We start from the raw sequence: 17,757 nt of genomic DNA, 5'->3' as shown, positions 1-17,757 counted from the left end.
AATCACAAAGCGTAGCTATAGTTACCGAGGGAGTGTTTGCTGATTTTTTACAGAAACTAGGCAAACATCACTGCCAGAGAATGAAACTAGAGCATCATGTCATATTGCGTTATTAGGAAATAATGTATTGAGATAATGTATTGCGCTCTGACCCGTTGTTCGATGATACGCATTTCTGTCAAGAGCGTGCTCATTGGTTCATGAATACGGCTGAGAATTCATAAATTCTTGGTTCCCTCGTGCATCGCTTCTGTGGCGCACTGATGGCTGTGGTCATGTGAGGACAGTGTGTGCCGACAGGATTTCTGAATGGGTTTACTCGTGTATGCTGCCGCGTGTGTGTGCTCGTGTGCGTGTGTATATATATATATGTGCATGGGTGCGTGCGTGTGTTCATTTGCGAAGGTCTCTGGTTTCCTGTTTTGGCCTCATCCCATGTGGTTGAGTCTGTGAGGTAGGCCCTGTCCCCTGTGAGAGAGCTATTGTAGCCTGACGGGCTGCAGGACACAATCGGGGTGCTGTGCACCCAAAGCCTCCCCCCGCCCCTGCTGCACACGGGGCAACAAGGCAGTACAGCTGGATAACAGGAAGAGACAGGTGCGAATGAGTGAAAACAGATGGAGGTCTGATCGGACAGGTCGTGAAAGGAGAAAGAAACTCTCTCAGGAGGACGTGGGGGATGTGGTTTTGTCAGGTGCGGCAAATCAAGAGTCTTACAGGGGGGCATTGGAGGTGAGGGGCGGCAGGGTGGAGCCTGGAGTGAAGGGGAGGGATATGCATTTCAGATTGGATCACTACACCAAAGCTCAATATACATACTCAAATATCTACAATCATGGACCCTTTCTATCTTTGAAGAGTGATACTCCAGTCTTTACTGTTTAACTGTGGACAGCACATTTAGTCATTTGATTATTTACCTGGGACTGTGTTCAATATTTACCATGAATATACAATTTCATGTATTGTACCAGATTTATCCCATAGTTCATTGTCATCGTTGGATTACAGTAATGCTGTTACGGATTCTTATTGGTTGCATCTGTCATAGACCCCCTCTGTGTCTGTGTGTGTGTGTGTGTGTTCACTGACAGGATAGCTGGTACCATTTCCTTTTCCTGTCTAAACCGCATTTAATCATGCTAAGTGAACGTGGGAGCGAGATGAGATGTGTTTTTGCATCAACCCTCTTCGGCAGTCCGTGGCACTGGGTTCACAAGCCGTCGCTGCACATAAAGCGAAATGTAACAGCCTTCTAATCTGGTTCTCTGAACGAAGGCATCAATAGTCGCTACTGACTGGGTCCAGTCTGCCCACGCGGTTGGTCTGATGCAGGGCAGGGCGGAGGAGAACGGACAGGCAGGGGTTTCAGAGCTGAGGTGCACAGCAGTCCCTCAGTAATGCAGCGCACATGTTGGGGCTGTTTCTGCACCCCCCCCCCCCCCCTTATGTTGCAGCCTTGGTACCCAGTGTGTTATGCTCACCCCCCAACCCATTCCCTTATGTGTTTCTCTCTGCAGTGGGTGCTGGCTTTTGAAATCTTCATCCCCCTAGTTCTCTTCTTCATTCTGCTTGGCCTGCGGCAGAAGAAACCGGCCATCCCGGTGAAAGAAGGTAAGGAGGAGGGAGGGAGGGAGGGATGGAGGGGGGAGGGATGGATGGAGGGAGAGAGCCATAAACAAGGGCCCAGAAATGTCTGCCCTGTGACAAGGAAGTGGAATTGAATTGACTGCGTTGAATAAACTTTATTATTCCCCAGAAGAAAAATTCATATTCTCATCAATTGCTGATGTGCAGTAATGACGAGAATTCAATGAACTTGCAGGCGCAATACAGATCGCAAGATTTACAGGATGCTCGGACAATGTTGCTATAAGATGCACATCTTGGAGAAAAATAAGAATCGGCTAAATCAGATACCTTTTGGCAGCAGGACTGAATTGGCATCCCGACAAATGAGCCAAGTAGCTGCACTGAGCAACAAGTGCCCAGTCCAGCACTGGGAAACTGAACACTAAGGGAAGGTACTCTGCAGTGGCCCTCATGCTGCAGAAATTGCACATGAGAGAAGAGGAGAGGGTGGTCCATCAAGGGTTGGGTGAGGAAGAGGTTTTCCAGTGCGGCTTGTCTTATGAGCATTGGCCCCTCCGCTTGGTCTTATTACTGCCCCCTTGTGGTGGAGATTGTCAGCCTGCTTCACGAGCCCTGTAAACAGTCTCAGGGCGATATTGGTTAAATAAAAAAAAATTTTAATTTTTTTTTTTTAACTCCACCCTTCTTTGTAGTCAAAGACAACAACCTGAAACACTTTGAGAACATGCATCTTTGTAGAAGTGCGTGAGCTGTCTGTCTTGGCTGTCTCATAAATAACCATGGAACAAGGGATTTACCCACAATGCTGAGGGTGGGTGTAGCTTCTGTGCATCTGAGATTGCTATGCATCAAAGTATTCCATGTGATTTGTTGTTTTTATTTTAACTGCCAATTATGAAAATGATTATTTTCTTTATCTCTCCTTCAATGAGAAGACGAATGGTTGAAATGGGACACTATGTGATGGGTGTTTGTCTTGTCTGTGCCCCAAAAGTAACAAGGTGGAAAAGAATACCTTGCTCAGATATCGTCGGCCTTCAACCAAATTTCCAGACCCAGGAAGTGATGGCCAGCTATGCGATTTCTGCGTCTAAGTCAAAACATTTTTTCATGTCCCCATTAGCAGCTGTATTTAGACTTATTTATTTTAATTTTGTTTTTTTTTCCTCATTTGTCCTTGTTCTTTGTTTTTCTTATTGTTTCAACTGTAAAAAAAAAAAAAAAAAATCACTCCATCTTTTGTCTTTTTTGTCTTTTTTCTTCTGTTTTCTGTTCTCTCTTTTCCTGTTCTCTCTTCTCACCACTCTTTTTTATTCTCTGCACGGTGCTTGTCCACTGCATGCTGGTCCAGTCTGTAAGTTTCGTATTCACTGTTGTCATCGTAACGTGCTCTTACCACGGTGTTTAATCTTCTAATTTGGTGCTGGGGTGTCTCGGTGTGTCGTTGCTTGTGTGGGTAATGAGGCCTCAGCCTGTGCACCTGTGACGTGTCTCTGTGCATCTGTCCGCCCACGTTTGTGTTCCCGACTCATCAATCGGCTCACTCACATTAAGCGATTTAACCCAAGAGGGGCAATCCCTCAGGGGTTCGCAGTCATCAGCTGATTGACCGCCGTTTTTCCGCGTCTCGACTAATGCTGAAGATCCTCAGGCTGACTGTCCGCACGCCCGCGCGTAGGAAACGCCCTCGGTCACACCTGTGCGTCGGCAACAAAGCTCTCCGCTCACGCCAGCGCAGTGCGGTAACTAGCGCTGGCTAAGTCGCAGTCAATTCACTCAGCTCTGGCGCTGATTGCCACTGCTTGAGAATCGCGACTGCCATTTTACATAAGATTACATTCAGGGCTAGTAACACTGATTGTGTACTGGCTTGTACTGCAGCTGTGTATTCGCAGGTGTGACCACTGGCGATGTGGGTGTGTGTTAGCACAACTAGCACTATTTCTGTCTAACCCTGGGCAGCCTACGCCCCCCCCCCCCTTCCCTTCAAACCCACTGACTGACTGTCTGACTGACAGACTGACTGATCGGCTTTACTGGATCCCTCTCCCTCTTAACTATTGATTTGCTCTCTGGTGATCTAATGCTTTTGATCCCCCGGTTCTCTTGCGCTCGAGGGGGGAAGCAGATGTCAGATTTGTGTGAACGTATGAACTTTGAAAATGCACTTAACATTAGTGGCCTCTACGAAACGTAACTGTCAGACCGACAAGGCCGGTGAGAAATGGGTCTGTGCGCTGCTCGTTCCAAGTCCAAAGAAGCCAGATCATTTCAGAAACGATGTTCTTCTTGCTAATAATATTTTCGCTCCTGGGCACTCTATGTAGTTATTTGTGTTTCTTTTGGCAGGAATCCTGTGAAAAATAATTGATGTGCTGTAAACAAAGATAGCCACATGACTTGGAAAAGCCGTTTAGCGTAGTTATGTATACGAACTGTAACACGAGGGACTGGAACAGGCGTTTATGTCAGCTAATTTCTGGAAGGGTCCTGTTTAAACAAGATTTTCTTAGCGACAGCCAAAACTACAGAAACAAAGTCAGCCTTTGTATTTCTGAAATGCAGCTTCCTCGCACCAGAGCCGGGCTGAGAGAATGCTGCTCATTATGAAAAGGCTTGTTAAGTCATGAATGCATTATAGGGTCAATTAAGCAATCAAGAGGCTGTATGGAAAGGGAAGCTCAGGCTTCCGGACTGACCCTGTAATCAGTCAAACAGTAGCACTTCAGAAGGTATTGAGAGTTTTTCCTCATTTGGGATTCCTCGAGTGCATTTCCTATCTTCCATGAGGATCAGTTGTTTCCAGGTCCCATTGCCTTAAATTGCTTCCTTCTATTAGTCCCATTGTGATTTTAAATTACTCTTGTTGTTATCTGGATCGGTAGAAGTCAGCCATTATTAGTCGAAAAGCCTAAATTAATAATTTTGTCAAACGTCTGTAGGCTTCCTTTCTTGCTATCCTAGAACTTATTTTTGCTTTTATGATCAAAGTAAGGGACAGTATTTCATCAGAAGAATGTAACAGTAGTACCACATTATGAGGAACTTGAAGGCAGGTAATTAAAGATTACTGATGAAGTTTGTGTATCGATGAGTTTACCTGGTGAGGAAAAAAAGTATTATTTTTTCCCAACAACATTCAGAGTGAGGAGGCTATTGTGAGGTTTAAATCACAGAGCAGAAGCCAACATTTGCTGTGCAGGAAGTAGAAACAAAGAGACAGGAAGTGTACCTCCAGCTTCTCCAGCTGAAGTATGAACACAAATTTTACTATAGACTAACCAGAAAATCAGCTCTCAGATTACCTCTGTTTCTTTTTTCTTAATGACGGGATTATTTGGTTACAAAAGAGAGTTTCTGGAGCTGTATTAATTTATGACAAAATTTCCAAAAGTTAATGTTTAGAATATGGATTTTAAAATGTTTAGAATATGGAATTTAAAAATAAGAAGGTAATACCAGCGCACTTCTGTTTTGCTTCCACGTGATTGATATATTAAACTAAATCCGTGAGCAGTGACATTTCGACCAATTTGTTCTTGAAACCCGATTGGTCAAAACATTGTCACTGCTCACAGATTTAGATTTAGCTGAATATATCTCTTGGGAGCTTAACAGCAGTATGCTGGTGTTACTTATTTTTCATTATTCTTTTTATCTAGCGCCTGCGCTAAACTGCCTCTGTTATGATATATAAAATATTTAATATAAAAGAATATAAAATTGACAATCTGGTTGCTCTATAGTAATATCTGTGGTAGAAACTCAAAGACAGGAAGGAAACAGCTGACATCTGTGACCCCTCTTTAGCCTCCTCCTTGATCTGTGATGGGTTTCCTCCCTCTTTTTCTCTCTCCTCTTTCCTTTCTTTCTCTCTCTTTTTCTGGGGTTTGATTCACTCTTTCCCTTTATCCTTTTAACCTCCTTGGGCCCCCTTACCTATTCATCTCTCTTTTCTGTGGGACACGTCCTCCTCTACTTTTTACTGCTCATTCTTTCCCCTACTCCTCTCTGTCTCCGCTGCTTTGTCCTTTTCGCATCTCCCATGTACCCTTCTCTTTTGCTTCATTTATTCATATCCTCCCTGTTTCTTCCATCACCACCCTTTCTTCTTTTCTCCTTCCTTCTCTCTTCTGTTTCTCTGCCTCTAATTCTTCCTCTCCCCATTTTCTCTTCCTTTCTGCCCCCTCTCTTTCTGTGCTCTCTCCCCATCTCTCTCTGCTCCCTCCTCCTCTCTTTCACTCTTTCTCTCATTCTATCTTGCCCTCTTTCTCTCTTTCCCCACCACTTTCTCTGCTCCCTCCCCTGCTCCCTCTCCCCCGTCTCTCCCCCCTTCTCACTCTCTCTCTCCCTCTGTCTTCCATGCTCTCTCCCTGTATCTCTCTCCCCCCTTCTCTCTCTCTCTCTCTGTGTCTCTCCCCTCTCTCTCCCCCACCCCCTCTCTCCCTCTATCTCTCTCCAGCGTTCTACAGCTCAGCCCCCCTCACCTCAGCGGGGCTCATTCCCATCATGCAGTCGCTGTGTCCCGACGGCCAGCGGGACGAGTTTGGCTTCCTGCAGTACAAGAACTCAACGTGAGTCTGCGTCGCGCAGCGCGGTGTCACCCACCTCTCCCTCTCCGCCAGTCGCTCCCGCTTCCTTAGAAAGACCTCAAAGTCTCATGCGTGGTGCAGCCCAAAATAATTGTTTCACAGCTTTTATTGATTTGTTTTCAAGTAATTAGTCCCCCCGTTGTGGCGAGTTTGTTTTCCAGCTTTGTTAGGGATGCAGCTTTTGTTAGCAAGACCGGAGTCGTGTAAGAATTTTAGGACACGGACGCATCTAAGGTCACCCATTTCTCCTTCCTCTCCCTTCACTCTCCTGTCTCCTCTCAGAGTGACTCAGCTCCTGGAGCGAATCAGTGAGGTGGTAGAGCAGAACCATCTCTTCACCTCCGAGCGGCCGGGCCTGGGGGAGGAGCTGGAGTCCCTGCAGCGTCACCTGGAGAGTCTGAGCTCCGCCCCCGGGCCGCTGGACACCCACTTTAACAGCAGCCTCGGTGTGTGCATCGACACGGGCCGTGACCCTATGCTGTGTGTGTGTTTGTGCTCGTGCTCATCAACACCAGCCACGACCGTATGCTTTGTGTGTGTGTGTGTGTGTGTGTGTGTGCACATCAACGCCAGCTACGACCGTACACTTTGTATGCGTGCGTGCTTCAACTCTAACCACAGTCACATACTGTGTGTGTACTGTAATGTGTCACAACACCATGCACTGTCAACGGGCATGTGTGCTCTGCATGCAGGTTTCAAAAAATGACAGGCTCAAATAGAACCAATTGAGCTGCGTACTTATTTGTACAATAGATACTGTATGTCTTGCCTGCGTCACCCACCCTCAGCTTCAGCTGGGCAGTTTAACACTGCCCACCTTATTGAATGCCGTGGGCCTCTAGGATACTTTCTCAGAATTGGAAAATACCAAGGACTTGACTGCAGTCTGCTGTAAGGCTTACTCATTTAGCTAATGTCAGGGGTGAAACCAATAGAAACGCTGTCTAAATGATTGACAGGTTGTGACATACTGCTCCTCTCTGCCTGGCTCTTTCTCTCTCACTCTGTTCCTCCGTTGCTCTCTGCCTCTATTCGTCCCAGGTTTCACTGTTGGAAGCGTGCTGAAGAATCAATCAGTGTTTCAGCAGTTCCTGGTCAGGAACCTCTCTCTATCCAATGACACAGCCAGCCTCCTGCTCTCTTCTCCTGTCAATCTCAAAGAGGTATGTTCATCAGGTCCATTTTAAAACCTGTCTCTCCCACTGTTTTTCTGGCTCCCGCATGCTCAATGCCATCAGAAGTGTTGCTCATCACATCAATGGCAGACCCAAAGCAAAAACATTTTCTCAAAACCTGTGTGTAAAATGGCACCGTTTTTCTCTGTATACCTCTCTACACATGATTCCTTTGCTTTTTGTCTCTCTCTCTTTGTACTGAATTGTTGTCTTTCACTCACAAGTCCTGACCTAACTCAGTCATGCGTGCCGGTGTGCAGTCTGTCTCTTATTCACTTGCACAAATACAGTACACAAACTTACACACGTGCAGACACGTGCACTCAAGCACACACGCTCATTCAAACAGTGAATCAACAACTCGCTTGTGCATGCACCACTTATGCAAACTCATTCAAACACTGACACGCACACACACACGCACACACACACTCACTGATCACCTGCAGAACTCACTCACTCATGCACAGTTACAAAGGTACACACAAGCACGCACAATGGGTACACTCTCCCTGATCACCAATTTAACTCACTCACTCACACGCTCAATAATCACCAATTTAACTCACTTGCTCCCTCACTCAAACTCGCTCAGTTTAGCAGTCTCACTCATTCACTGCATCACTCCCTATCTGAATGATGGATAGAGCCGCTCCCTCTAGGTAATAGCAGTTTCTTTTTTACCTCTGTTGAGTAAAAGACGCTAATAGGGGACCTGACAAATTTTCTCGGGCCTGATTTTGTTTTCCTGACACATTGTCTTCCTGTCTGCTTATCATTCCTCCTCTCCTTCTCTTATTTTCCACTATTCAGTGCAGTGAATAGTGAAAAATGTATTATACGGCAGTGTACATACAAACACATACACATGCACTTACACACATGTACACATGTACAACCACATGCACACACACACACACACACACACACACACACACACACTAAAGCAGTGTGCAGTGGCATGAGCACTGCCCATGTGGAGAATGATCTGCAGAACTTTTTTTTTAATTTTTTTTTTTACAACTTTGTGATGAAACACCACACATTGTGCACATTTGTACAATTCTATGATTTTGTGCAGTTAAAGTAGCTTTTCTGACAAAGTGTGCATTTTACCTGATGTCTAAGCCTTGCTTGAATGACCTTTTTTTGGGCCAAGCTTTTATTCGGCTGAGATGTGCAGGTCTGGGAATGTTAGGGTTACGACTTGCTACTTTAACCACAGAACACTCCGGTAATTTGACAACATGTTTGTATTCGCCCTCCTAAGAGTTCTGCAGTAATCCTCACCGTGTTATTTCGGTGTTGCCACACCACCATCTCTGCAGGTGTACAGCCTCATTTTTGGCTCCTATCCGGGGCTGGGAGGGAACACCGGGCAAGCCGGGGGGGCGCAGGACGGTTATGACCCCAGGGAGAAGATTCGGCATCTGGAGGTGAGATCTGTCACTGTGAGCCTGTTGACTGTTAGACTGGCTTGAGCCTGAGCCAGAGTTGCACTCATAGAGCTCGATTGCTTCATCGTTGCATCACCCAAGGCTGGAGGCGCAGACCGTGATGTCACACTGAATGCCGGCCCCAGTCCAGATCAAGGAAGCTGTCTGGATTGATAAACAAAGGCTGCATTTCTCCCAGAAATACTTCTGTTGAACTCTGATCATTCGCAGTGCAGTCATTTAGTCTAGATGGCCACACCTAATGGTTGCTTATACGCCAGTCAGCATTGTTCAGTGTGACAATGAAAAACCACCCAGAACCTGAACTACACAAGCTAGCCAGGTTCAAACTCTGAAAGTGAAAAGGCATAAATGGAAAGATAATTGGATATCTATGAAGCAGCGAGAATTATTCAGGGGCTGTGATTTGTTTTTACTAAGGTCTTGTTTATATTCATATTTGAATATAAACAAGTTTCGATTTCTGTGTATTCAATAGATATAAGGTGATGTTTTTATACTTGATTTTTTGGTGTGTTGTTTTTCAAATTACGGGCTTTTAAAGTTAATTTCTCCTAGATTCTGTGCTCAGTGTTCCAACTGACCTGACTACCAGCCTGACAACAGAGCATCACGCAACTCCAGCACCACTTATTATGGGATGTGTTATGTATAAGTGGAATGTTGTTGACAGAAGACTGATGCATACTGGAGCATTTGCGTACAGATCTGATATTGGTGGAAACCATCCCAGAATCCCCCCAGACAGATTTAAATCAGATTTGGACAAATCTGCTCTATATCCGATTCTTATGCTTTTATCTCAATCCTCAAATGTGACACTTAGGAAATCCATTAAATGTTGCATAAAACGATGAGTGTAAACGGGCCCAAAGGAGAGTTGTTTTGAATGTTAAGAGTGGGCTGTGACTTTATTTGTTATGCTGGAAACACACAAGGGAGAGCAAACAATTGGTTGACACAGAGATAGAGGTGACAGTGTAATAAGTGCTATTTCATGGTTGAAATAATTTTTTTGGTGATGATTAAATAGTGTATTAAGGATGATGGGAATATGTGGCTTACCAAGAAACAAAACAATCAAAACCAAAAAAGAGCACGGCTCTCTTCAGGAAGGGTGAGAAATGGGGACCGGTGTGTGTCCTCCGCGGGCTGCATGTGTGCGCATTGTCTGAATCTGCCCCCCTGCTGACTGTTGTCCAATCAGGAACAGCTGCTGGGGGGCTGGCGCAGTCTGGAGGGGGGTCTGATCCACAAGGCGCTGAAGGACCCAGCCAAAGGGGCTCACGGGCAGGCCCTGTTCAGACTCATGTCCCAGGCCCTGGGCCTCGCCACTGGGGAGGGGGACCAGAGCTACGACCCCCAGGGACTGCACGAGATGGAGGTCTGTGTGTCTTTATGTTATTGTTCTCAGCTATGATTTTGGAAGGTCCGGTTGTATCGGTGGGCTTGTGTCCTCTCTGTCGGTCACATGCACCTGCTCCTGGTGCTTTGACCGTTGACCATCGGCGCTCTATCGATTTGATGTCAGTATTGAACGATGGCCAAGCGACTACCCGGCTAACCGAAAATCCTTTCTTCTTGGCTTATGCTACAGCCTTGCAGGCCTGCTGGCTACAATGGCTGTCACCTGTCAGGATTGCATACCTCAGTGTGGTGTGCTTTGTTACTTTTGAAACATTAACTTATTAGCAGGCCCTGCTGCCTGGCATCCGCTGACTGTTTGCCGATGTGTCAGCCTAAATTTCTCATTAGCGTATTTGGCTTGCATTTGTACGTGTCAGCAAATCTCCGCCTTTTAGTTTCCCTTGCTGCGACTGCATTCAGGTTTTGAGGTTGTAGGTTCGCTGCGTTGGTGATCGATTCATGTTTACAGGGGATCCTGTTGACTGGTGCCATGCTGGAGTTGCTCACCTGTGGGGAAGGCGGGAACGCTGAGCTGAGCAACATCCTATTGGTGCCTGAGAAGCAGCAGTCGCTGCTGCAGGCCTATCGCAGTGCGGTTTGCGGCGGTGGGGAGGGGCAGCGGGCTGAGCGGTTTGGCGAGATGAGCCAAGAACTGAGAGACCAGATAGACACTCAGACCATCATTGAGAAGGTATGGACAAGGCTCTCTAAAAATGGGTCTTACATCACGTTGTTATTATTAATAAACTTTACGAAGCAGTTTATAATATTGTCATAAGATAAGATACACTTGACACTTAAATTACGCAAAAGAGCTGTATAAACAAAGGTATGCACCGAATAGTATTCAACACAAGCGAGAAAGCAACAGTGTGTCATAAACCATGGGCAAAGTGCAAATGATTGGATGGAGATACAGTGAGAATTATATTTGTGTTGTGGGCAATTCATATGGGTATTGAGCAATGTTGGTGCTTTCACAATCTCTAACCGTTCTCTACTCCTGATCCCCTGTCTCTCCCTGGACTCTCTTTCTCCCTTGTTTTGCTCCTCCTCCACAGCTGCGTCTGGAGCAGGTCAACTCCTCGGTCCTGCCCCCCCAGTCCCACCTGGGCGCCCTGCTGAAGGACCTGGCCGACGTGGAGAGGCTGCTCCGGGACGTGGACCTGCTCTCGGGCCTGGCCCGCCTGCTGCCCAAAGGGGCCTGCGCCGGGCACCAGGCCCCGCCCCCCGCCAACGCCACCGCCCTGAGCCCCAACGCCACGACCTGGGGCCCCAACGCCACCGACGTGCCCGGCGGGGAGAGCGACGAGGGCCCGGCCGAGCCGGAAGGGGAGAACCCGCGCTCTCAGTTCTCGGCTTTCGTGCAGCTGTGGGCGGGGCTTCAGCCCATTCTGTGCGGCAACAACAGGTAACGGCCAATCGCGTCGCCGCCGCAGTTAATGTCTTCATTATTAACTGCGGCGGTTATTACTCTGAACTATTGGTAGTGTAAAGTATAGAGGAGACTGCAGTTACCGTGAAATGTAGCAGCAACCGTAGTTTTTAAGGAGCTGGGTTTGTAGCTCCTTAATAAATAAAACACTGAAGGCTCTCGCAGTGTTCTGCAGTATGTGGGGGGGGGTTGTGGTGGTGTGGAGCCATTATATTCATCAGCTAACAATGTGTAGCACCTGCTTTGGGTGAATCGGGTCAGCGTTTTTTGCTCCAGCGTACCCGCCGAATGTCAGCGGACATCGAGATGAAAGGGTTTACTTATTAAGCCAATTATGCTGGCGGCTGATTACAGTGGATGGCCGGATCAAGACGGCCAGATTGAGAGTATGGCCCGGGCAGCTCTTTGCAGTTTGGCGCCAGCTGTTAGTTCTTATTTTTGGGAGTCTGTGGCGGGTACACAGTCGAGTCGCGAGGGGATTGCAATTGGCAGGCCTCTTCAGAAAAAGGTGGACCTAGCTTGGTACTGCTCTGTTTCAGACATCATGGGCGGACTCTGTTTGGAGAAAGTGCCGCTTCTTATATCCCCAAGTAACTTTTATCTGCCCTCTACAACTTGAAAACTAATGGTCTGAAGCCTAAAAGCATCAAATGGTCTGCCCATATACTAATGTATCCTTTAGAGCAGTGCTTCTCAAATTCGTTCCTGGGGGACCCATGTGCATGCTGGTTTTTGTTACAGCCAATCTCTTGCTCAGTTCAGGTTGTTGAACACATATTTTAGTTCTCCAATATTTTTTTCCTTAAATATGTGAACTCAGTGTGTGTTTGGCTTTGAGTTTTTCATTATCTACCGAAAGGTTCGTTTTAGTGGCCATGTCCACACTTTCCAATTAGGAGGTTATTGATTCACCTCAGACTTTAATTTGATCAGTTAATTTTTTTTTTTTTTACCTCTCTTTATGCAATTGGTTTCTGTATAGCACACGGGACTTTCAATGTTCATGGCATGCACAGTTACAGTATTTCTGACATGATGTGGCTTGAGAGGGTAAATAATCCCTCTAAACATGAAGGGTATTTAAGAAAAATTACCGGCTTGTTAAAATTCTGGGATCGCAATTGTGGTTGCAGTGAAAACCTGCATTCACAGGGGTCCCCCAGGACCGACGTAGAGAACCACTGCTTTAGTGACTCTGTTTGAAATCTCTTTGAACACAGGTAAGATCCCATATACGTTGAAACATGCGCGAGCGACTCGTGTACAAGAAGGCAGATGCACTGGTGACCTCAATAACTGTAGATCGGTATCAGTTATCTGCACACAAGTCTTTGAAAAAAATTATATATGTGAATTTGTTCCACTGTTTCATGGAACTTAACGAATGATCTCCTTTTAAATCTGGCTTTAGACTCATTCCACTGCGTTCTACCTCTGCCTCTTATCAAAGTGTGCTTACTGGGACTATTTTTTATTCATTTATCAAAATGATTAATTTTATTAATCTGGTTGACTGTGATTAATATCGCAATTGAAAAAAGTATTGGCCTTGACAAGAGTAGATTGACTTAGTTTAGTACTTTAGTGACAGAAAGCAGTGTGTGTTTGTCCGAACTTCTTGAGCTTAGTAAAGGTGTACCGAAAGTTTTGGTATTGGGACCTCTTTACAGTCTTTTTTAGCAATAATTTGCCACTATTACATGAAAACTTTAATGTCAATTTACTGCATCAGCCAATGGTACCTTAATCAATGCGGACAGAGCAAATATGTCCCAGGTAGTTGCTTTTCTCTGGGATGATTTTGGAATTCTATAAAACTGATTTGCAAACAATTAGTAATTATTCAGGCAAAATCCTGCACTGTGCTGTTGGCAAAGGCTTAAATATGCTAAATTTACTCAACCGACGGTACACTACTTAGTAACATTGACTGTTTAAAACATATGGCATTATGGGTTGACCTGTTACTAAATGTCTCTGTAAAAGAGCTCAACTGTTGTCCCACAGTATTGTACAGGTCAGAGTAATGTTTGCTATGAATATAAGGAAAAAGCTTGTACCCCAACTGCCATTGCCCATTCTTGACAATATGAAAATATTGTATTTCACAACTGCACTAATATTGAATTAAGAGCTTTGGACATCATTTACAATACTTTGTGTGGATTTACTGTTGGTTGTCACTTCCGAACAAATCATTGTTCATTGTGCAAACAACTTCAATGACCATCCCTTCAAAATAAAAGGCAACTGTGTTGGTAGCATTTTCTTTCTAGGTGATACACTTCAATTACCTCATCTGTTTACCAGAGCTTCTCATTCCACGAATCACAAATTACTCCCTTAGAGACGCATACAAATCAACCCCTGCTTCAGGTACCAACAGGTTCTCCCGAGGCATTTAAATTTAAGGCTTCTACGAACTGGAAAGATTTACAAACTACTCCGAAATGTGTTAATTCACTCGGGGCATTTAGGTAATGCTGTTGTACCGTATCTTACGGCAGACCGCTTTTAGTGGTGACTGATATGTAAAAAGGAGTCATTGGCTGACATTCCGTAGGCGTTTTTAGTGGAGGCCTATGTGTGTTTGCCTGTTTGCGTTATTGTGTTCATTTATCGTATTTATTTATTTCTGCTTTTCTTTATTTTCATTATTTTGTTTGTTGTATGAATGTGTATTTCGTTAGGACCCCTTAGAAAGCAAGGTGGTACATTTCCCAAAATAAATAATAATAGTTTTGAGATATTTGTGCAAACTCATTGATCAATTTTGCAATCAGTGTGCAACTAATTGTGGCATGTATAGACACTGACACTGAGTGTCAAAGACATCCCTGATATTTAAAAAGTTTGGGACCTTTTGTTGTATGTTTTACAGCAGTTTGCATGCTCTGTAGTTTTTATATTTTTGACCTTTCCATCTCCAATTTGGAATTGCCACTTGTGCCTCTGGAGTGGGCAGTTTTTGTGGAGGCAAGGAACTTTGGCAATTTTAAGCTCAGCCTACCCAGACATGACAAAGACAATAGTGTGTGATTGATATCCTATTGTTCGGGCTTGAATCTGTAATGTCTCAATTACACCGTTCAGGCTATGCTAATGGAATGTGTATTTACTAAAGTAGCCACTGTTTTCATGTCGGTGTTACCTCTGTGTTTTCTCAGAATCATTGAGCCAGAGGCTCTGAAACAGGGCAACATGAGTTCTTTGGGCTTCACCAGCAAGGAGCAGCGGAACCTGGGCCTACTGGTGCATCTGATGACTACAAATCCCAAGATCCTCTACTCTCCCATTGGCTCGGAAGTTGACAAGGTTATTCAGAAGGCAAGTGTGCTTTGCACAAATTGGCTCAGTTGCCGTATTACGCATAACTCCCTTTGAAAGGCGTAGCCGGGCAGTTGTTTATGTTGAGAAAGACACTGCACATTTATCTTTGGGCATGATGGGGCTGTGCCACATTTCCAATGTGTGGATGGTCCCCATGGTCTTTTATTGAATCCTGGCTGTGCCAGTGCTGGCTGTGGCCAGCAACCCTGCAGGGCAGTGCTTAATTGGCTGTAGCATCACCCAAGGAGAGGTGGATTTATCACACACCAGTACCCCCCTCCAGCTGAATGGATGCCTGCAATCTGCCTGCACAAGCTACATGCGAAGCCTGCTCCCCCGAAGCCATGAGAGTGTGAGCTCAGCCGGTGGACTGCGGGGTGAAGGAAACAGAGGCGGACAGCAGCACGTTTTTCAGAGGAGAGCGGACGCCAGCCTGCACTCTCCCAAATTGATGGGAGAAGTTGCGGCTTTTGCGGCCAGTTTACAAAGATGATTGCCCACAGCGAAAATGAGGCCTTTATTATCATTATATTTTGTACTATTTCATAACGTTGTTTTTTTTTCCTCATGACAGAAATCCAATAGCGGAAGGAAAGTGGGGGAAAACAATTACACAAAAAGGGGGTGAAAGTGCTAGCTCGTGCACACGCGGGAGTCCGCAGCTATTTGTTTTTTAATAACTCAGATTATTAATCATGCATTTCAGCTGTCCTCTGGAAAGCTCTCTCTGAACAGATTAATTAATCAGATCCCCACATTGTCTGTTTACCTCCTGTCCCTATCTCCCTGAGCAGCCTCCCGTTCCGCTGCAGGAACCAGCGCAAAATTACGTATCGATCCCCCCCACAGTCAGTCAGTTACGTCCAGCCGTGTATTGGCAATAGGTCACTGAGGCGCCAGACCGAATGTAGCGTGCGATAAGAGGGAGGGAAAACTGCCTGAATGTTAGAACAGTCAGCGTCAGGAATGGTTAGATAGAGCTCAGTCAGGTAGAGTTGGGTGTCATAGCCTTGTAGGAGAAATTATTGGGTAGAGCACTGACAGTAGGCAAAGTTAGGTAGACCTGGGTCATAAGAATAAATGGTAATGCAGAACTGTCAAAAACAAATGGTCAGGTATAGTTTGGGAAAAATAAGGAATAGCCACCCCGAGAACGGCCTGGAATGTAAAATGGCCGGTTAGCGATAGATGCGACCAGAATGATTATAAAGAATGGAGAGAGAGACCCAAGTAAGCTTGTTGCGAGTCGCCGTAGGGGAGAGTTCATTCTAGTGCAGGGCGAGGGATGTTAACAAGTTTCCTCATTGTGGAGATGGCAGACTCCTCACCAGGGTAACGCTTCGCCTCTCTGCTGCCCCCTGCAGGCCAACGAGACGTTTGCCTTCGTGGGGAATGTGACGCACTACGCCCGCGTGTGGCTCAACATTTCTGCCGAGCTTCGGGCGTTCCTGGAAGAGGGAAAGCTGCACAACCACATGGCATGGCTGCAGCAGGTAACAGGGTGGATCGTACAAAGTGGCCTCTGCACTTTAATGCTAAATGTGTCAATTTACAACTAGACACGCTTATCCACATTTACTTACAACATAGGGAGATGAACACAGTACAAGTGAAAAAACAATATGAATACTGTAGTATGAAATGACACCAATCAATTTATATGTCATTTATCTAATTACATATGGTATTGAAGGTGGATGTGAATTCCATTCTAAAAGGGCAATGTCATAAACTTTGGAGAGCGAAGCAGTGAAGAAGTGGCTGAGTATCAGCACGCCTGGGTTGATAGACCCCAGATAAACCCAAGTTTGAAGTGGCGAGTTTTCACTTGGCACACTTTCATACTTGAGTGTCTGAAATCCTCACCGCAGTGTTCCTCAAACCTGACCCACGGGACCTGCTGGGTTGCTTACATTTTAGCTGAGCTAATTAAGTTAATTAGGTTTGATTGAGCTTTCAATTGAATACTGACTAAATTTGCCCTCATTACAACAAGTTTCAGCTCGTAGGCCTTTGTTACAGATACGGGAAAATGAACAAAATCTTTTTGTTCTAACAGAGAGATGCAAGGAAATGCTGTACACTTGGCCGTGCTCCTGCAGTTTTCTCCTAGTGTGTGACCTCTGCGCATTTGACTTCCTGCAGTTGACATCTGATCTGCGCAGACACCCGGAGCTGCTGAATGCCTCTGACAGCGAGCTGATACGCAGTCTGTTGGAGGGGAACTTCACCCTGCCTAACGCTACCACTCTGCTTGAGCAGCTGGACACCATCGACAATGCCGCCTGCGGCTGGACGCACTTCATGTCCAAGGTCAGGCCAATAACCCCTGGGATTGGGGTGTGATGTGCTGCTGGGATATGTAGTCCTACTGGTTCAGTCATGTACAGCAGCTCAACAACAGACACTCGTTTGAAGGCTTTAAGTTATGAGGCATGGATAGTCTCTCTCTCTCTCTCTCTCTCTCTCTCTCTCTCTCTTTTTCACTTACATACACACACACACACACAGTATATATATTTTGCTGTCCTCTGTCTTGTTGGGTCACCACCCATCTGCTGGGAGTACAGTAGAGAAGTTTGGTTAGGGAGACATGTTGTCCTCTTCTTCCCAGGTCAGCGTGGACATCTTTAAGGGCTTCCCTGACGAGGAGAGCATTGTGAATTACACACTCAACCAGGCCTACCAAGACAATGTGTCTGTGTTTGCCAGTGAGTACCCCTCTTCTGATACCTTTATTTTATTTTCTTGGCCTAGCAGTCATC

General features: G+C 45.7%; 1 protein-coding gene across 4 annotated transcripts in view; it reads left to right on the top strand.

Moving 5' to 3' along the window:
- abca2 (ATP-binding cassette, sub-family A (ABC1), member 2) overlaps window positions 1-17,757 on the top strand; it is a 76,147-nt gene that overhangs the window by 28,354 nt on the left and 30,036 nt on the right. For 2 of the 4 annotated variants that reach the window (XM_035435721.1, XM_035435719.1), the window contains exons 2-14: window positions 1,521-1,614; window positions 2,945-2,947; window positions 6,056-6,167; window positions 6,468-6,631; window positions 7,230-7,351; window positions 8,692-8,799; window positions 10,028-10,204; window positions 10,697-10,918; window positions 11,289-11,638; window positions 14,830-14,989; window positions 16,357-16,485; window positions 17,138-17,305; window positions 17,607-17,703. In XM_035435721.1, the coding sequence (XP_035291612.1) occupies window positions 1,521-1,614; window positions 2,945-2,947; window positions 6,056-6,167; window positions 6,468-6,631; window positions 7,230-7,351; window positions 8,692-8,799; window positions 10,028-10,204; window positions 10,697-10,918; window positions 11,289-11,638; window positions 14,830-14,989; window positions 16,357-16,485; window positions 17,138-17,305; window positions 17,607-17,703 (1,906 nt within the window). The remainder of the gene's footprint in view (window positions 1-1,520; window positions 1,615-2,944; window positions 2,948-6,055; window positions 6,168-6,467; window positions 6,632-7,229; window positions 7,352-8,691; window positions 8,800-10,027; window positions 10,205-10,696; window positions 10,919-11,288; window positions 11,639-14,829; window positions 14,990-16,356; window positions 16,486-17,137; window positions 17,306-17,606; window positions 17,704-17,757) is intronic. The other 2 variants (XM_035435722.1, XM_035435720.1) reach the window with 1 other exon arrangement.

This window comes from Anguilla anguilla, chromosome 10 (genome assembly GCF_013347855.1).
Source record: "Anguilla anguilla isolate fAngAng1 chromosome 10, fAngAng1.pri, whole genome shotgun sequence".
In the NCBI taxonomy this organism is placed as follows: domain Eukaryota; kingdom Metazoa; phylum Chordata; class Actinopteri; order Anguilliformes; family Anguillidae; genus Anguilla; species Anguilla anguilla.
This window is presented reverse-complemented; position numbering and strand designations above follow the sequence as displayed.